This window comes from Vespa velutina, chromosome 16 (assembly GCF_912470025.1).
Source record: "Vespa velutina chromosome 16, iVesVel2.1, whole genome shotgun sequence".
NCBI classification, from domain to species: domain Eukaryota; kingdom Metazoa; phylum Arthropoda; class Insecta; order Hymenoptera; family Vespidae; genus Vespa; species Vespa velutina.
The window spans coordinates 925,001-930,000 of NC_062203.1; the positions used below are offsets into that span (position 1 = coordinate 925,001).

Sequence of the window (5,000 nt, forward strand, 5' to 3'; positions counted from 1 at the left end):
ATAAAAAGAGAGAGGGAGAGATAGAGAGAGAGAGAGGGGGGATTATAGACAAGACAGGATAGATTAAATAGATACGTACGAGATAACTTCGAGGAAGCTGCTCAACGAAAAAAAAAAACAAAAAAAGAAAAACAAAAGGGAAGAAAAAGAAAGGAACAGTGTGTGTGAGAGAGAAAGATAGACACGGACATAGATAAAGATAGATAGATAGATAGATAGATAGATAGTAGATAAATAGTTAGAGAGAGAGAGAGAGAGAGAGAAGGAGAGGGAAGGAACTGGCAGCAAATCGAAATTTCCTCGCTCTCTCGCTTCCACCTTTGGTACCGAGGGCATACCACGTGACCATTCGCGAACGGTATCGAAGTGAATCTCGTTACGGAGTGCGGAGACACGCTGCGGAGAATTAGTCGAGTGCGAGAGAGATCGATTACGTTCATAACCTCGAACCTTCGTCGTTTACGCCCTTCGTCGTCGTCTTTTTATTCCTTATTACTTATTCTTTCGTATTATTTTTATAAATACATATATATATATATATATACATACATACACACACACATATATATATATATATATACATATATTTAATTTTCGGCCGGTTATTAACGCCGGTGAATTAAGCATTGCAAAGAGTGTTTGTGTAAATTCACGTAGTAATATAAAAAAAATGAACTCGACGAAGGTGTCGTCGTCATCGTCGTTGTCGTCATCATTGACGTCGACTACGACGTCGTCGTCGTCGTCGTCGTCGTCGTCGTGTAACAGCATGAACGATCAAAAGAAGAAGAAAAAGGAGAAGAAGATTGAAGAAGAGGAGAAGGAATTGTTATCATCATCATTATCATCATCATTAAGCTTGTCGTCACCGTCGTCATCTTCTTCTTCGATATCGGGAGTCAAGGAAGAGGAAATAAGGAAGCTCGTGGTCGTCACAGAAAAGGGAGGAGAAATAGACGAAAAGATGGAATCGACGAAGAAAGGAGAAGAAGCTAATCGATGCATTGAACGCGTTCAAATCGTGCCACTTATGCAGGTGAGTCTTAAAGTTACGTAACTTATTCTTTAGGGAAGAGTATATATGTATCGTATTAGAGATATAGACAGAGACAGAGAGAGAGAGAGAGAGAGAGAGAGAGAGAGAGAGAGAGGGAGAGAGAAATAGATATATATATAGAAAGAGAGAGAAAGATTAAGTTCGATGGTGTTGGTTAGAATAAGAAGTTATAAAACGTAGTAGAAAGAGAGAGTGAGAGGGAGTGAGAGAGAGAGAGAGAGAGAGGGGGAGAGAGAGAGAGAGAGTAGGTTGGGTTTGGTCGCGGCCGATTGTCGATCGGTTAAGTTTATTCTTTTGAAGGCATGATTTAAGTGATTACGAAATTTTGTTGATATTAATCGATAAGCCCGATCGTAATCATACGATAAAAGTAATATTATCAGGAGAATAGACATTTTTTTCTTTCTTTTTTTCTTTCTTTCTTTTTCTTTTTTCTTTCTTTTTTTTTTTCTCTCTCTTTTTTTTTGTGTGCTCACATTTTCTAGAACGAAAGAGAGGGAGAGAGGGAGAGACGAAAAATTGATCACGTGGTTATACAACATGTTCTAAAATCATTCAATTTATTCTACTTTTTTATTGAATCGTATCGAGCTATAGATAAGCTACATAATATATATGACGAATGTCCTTCGAATAATTTTCTACGATCATTTCTTTCAAATCGATTATAAATTGCTTTTTTTTCGTTCTTTTTTTTTTCTTTTTTTTTCTTTTTTTTTTTTTTTCTTTTCTTTATGAATGACTTGTTCTTTCTTTTCCCTTCTGTTATTGTTGTTATTTTTTTCCTTTCTAAACGAAGAAAATAATATTTGTCTTGACCGGTCACGTGAGACTCTTTCTCTCTCTCTCTCTTTCTCTATCTTTCTCCCGCGAAATTTTGAATATCTATGTCGTGTACTTACACTGTCCGTCTGTTTTTCTTTTTTCTTTCCCTTTTCTCTTTTCTATATAATATGAATGGAAATGAACTTTTCTTTTTCTTTTCTTTTTTTTTCTTTTTTTTTTCTAACAAAGACGAATACTAAGAACTCGTACTTGGTATTTTCGATCGATCGATACAGGTGTTCTGTAACTTTCGAAAAATTATCGCGATCGTTAAAAATGTCTCGGGCTATACTTTTACGGCAGGTGCCACGCCTATTTAGTTCGTAAGACCGATCAAAATCGCTTTTGTACAGTGAAAGAATGAGAAAGAGAGAGAGACGGACATATACAACACACACACACGCACACACACTCAAACGTATCAAAGATAGGGTGAAAGTTCTTTACGACTGGATTGGACGCACGTGACCAATTTTATTTTTCTTTTTTTAATTTTTGTCCTTTTAATTTTTTTCTTTTCCTTTTTACAATTTTAGAAATGCGTGTCGTAACATTAATTAGAAAATTATACAATGTTTGTACAAATGATCGAAGAATAATACATGACTAAGATAATCGCGTTCATTTGACTAATTATCTTGTAGATCGTAATGCATTGATGAATTACATAATAGAAAAGGTGTAAAAATCGTCAAGGGTTTGAGTAAAGAATTGTTGAAAAAAATTTCTAGTTTTAATTAGTTTGAAGTGAAAAAAAAAGAAAAAAAAAAAAAAAATAAAGAAAAGTATAATCTAAGGAAAGAGTTTCAAGAAAGGTTTAATCGATATTTTAAAAATGACGTAAGAAAACTTTTGGCCCGCCCTGTAGAAGAAGGAAAAAAAAAAAGAAAAAAATAAATATTTTCTAATAGCTTATACGCACGCACGCATGCACGCATGCACGCATGCATGCTTACAATACGCATAGACGAAGCACACAGTTCGTCTAAGCGAGTTGGCACGTACTAGATGGTAAAACAAGCCGGGCGTAACAGCGAAAAGGTTAATGCAAATTGTAAGCGAGCTGGTTTTCTGCTCGCTTTAAAATTGGTGAACAAGAAAGGAGCTATTACGGTATATATATATATATTTTTTTTTTTTTTATTTTTTATTACACGACATATACATATATATAAAAAAATTTAACTATAATTATGTAAGATTAATTTTGGGAATTACTTTGTACATTCTAAAATGGAATTAACGATAGAGAATAGAAAACGAAGATATTAATAAGACATAATGTAAAATAGTTAAGGATAAAAGAAAATAATAATATATATTTGGCTTGAAATATTGGCGTGGAATTTGACGAAAACAGTTCAACTATTTTTCAGTCTCTCTAAGAGATCTTTCACGACATTTACTTGCGTACATGTATGTATGCGATAAAGAACGCATAATTTATGTTGCCTACACGCTTTAATGTTTCGTTTGTTACATGACGCAAGATCTCTCTTTCTCTTTTTCTTTCTTTCTCTCAGTCTCTCTCTCTCTCTCTCTCTATCTCTATTTTTCTCTCTTTCTTTTTATCTTTGCATTTACATACAACGCGTCGATCGAATTAACAAACTCGTGTGCCCTTTGCGCGCCAACGAAAAAGGTTGATTTTATTGTTATTATCGTTTTAATAATTATCAAAGATACATATCTATAAACGAGATTGGATTAAGAGGAAATATCACATTTTATTTATAGAACCGTAAACATTTCTTTTTATTTGATCAGTAACTTTTATTAATTAGTGATAAGCATATTGTAAAATAAATATATATATGTATATACATATATACGGGTATTTCGATCGACATAAATAATTAAGTGTCAGGCTTAATATTTTATTAAAAATTGACATTTTATTTAAAAAAAAAAAAATTTATTTAAAAGAAAAGAGATGAATAAAAAAAAAAAAAAATAAAATAAAATGTTTAAATAATGGAGGATCCATTAAAATAATATTCAACAGCCGGATTGAAATGAAATCGTTTTACGTGAGATTTGTATTTTCTATAGTGTAAATATTTCGTATAATAATTACGATAAACAAAAGGAAAAGCATAGAAAAATGAATGAAATTAAAGTAATATTAGGTTCTATTGCATTCGATATATATATATATACATATCGAATACACACACATACACACATTATATTTCGTTCTATCATCATGAATATTTCTCGATTGCGATAGTTAAAAGTAAATGTTGTTTGGCTCGTTACTTACTTGTTAGAGAAAGTCACCGCAAGGTATGAAATCCATTTTACCGAACGATCCTGAATCGTTTTTCTTTCTTTCTTTCTTTCTCTCTCTCTCTCTCTCTCTCTCTCTCTCTCTCTTTTTTTTCTATGCATTCCTCCAAGCATTTCCAAGCGACATAGACACGTACATATATATATATATATATATATATATATATATATATATATATATATATATATATATATACTCACACACGTACATAAATAGTTGGGTATTACGATCGATGGAATCTTCTCATAAATTGCTTGCTTCCGTATCGTCAAAGGCTTCTCCTTGCGTATTTCTGCATCTTCGTTTCTAATCGGCGAAAGTTTTTCCAATTTACTCTGCAAGACCTAATATGTATATCTTTGATATGTGCGTGCGTGCACATTGATGCACGTTGATGCATTCAAGATGGATAGATCTTTCCTATTAAGGAAAGGTTAGTGTAAAACGAGCAACTTGAATGAGACGACGACGACCCTTTTGAATGTATACGTCGTGGAATTAGAAATAAGTGAAACTTCAGGGAAGAGGAGGAAAAAAGAAGGTGGGTGGGATGGTGAGAACTAGTAATTAATTAAATTCATACTCGAAACTCCTTCATATTTAATTGATATCGTCGAAGCGTCTAATTAAAGCAAATACGTATACTATATAAAAACATACAATGAAAAAATCTGTTGTTCTTTTATTTATTTATTTATTTATTTTTTATTTTATAATATCAAAATATTAAATAATTTTTAATCGTAATATTGATTTCGTATTTTTTTTTTTCTTTTTTTTTTTCTTTTTTTTTTCTTTTTTTTTGTTGTTAAATACCGTCTTATAGAA

General features: G+C 32.1%; 1 protein-coding gene across 1 annotated transcript in view; it reads left to right on the plus strand.

The window, feature by feature from the left end:
- Nucleotides 1-5,000, plus strand: part of LOC124954978 (terminal nucleotidyltransferase 5C) — a 68,131-nt gene that overhangs the window by 72 nt on the left and 63,059 nt on the right. Inside the window, exon 1 of the mRNA XM_047508712.1 lies at nt 1-1,036. This exon is cut by the window's left edge and continues 72 nt beyond it. Coding sequence (XP_047364668.1) covers nt 671-1,036 — 366 coding nt within the window. The 5' untranslated portion in view covers nt 1-670. The remainder of the gene's footprint in view (nt 1,037-5,000) is intronic.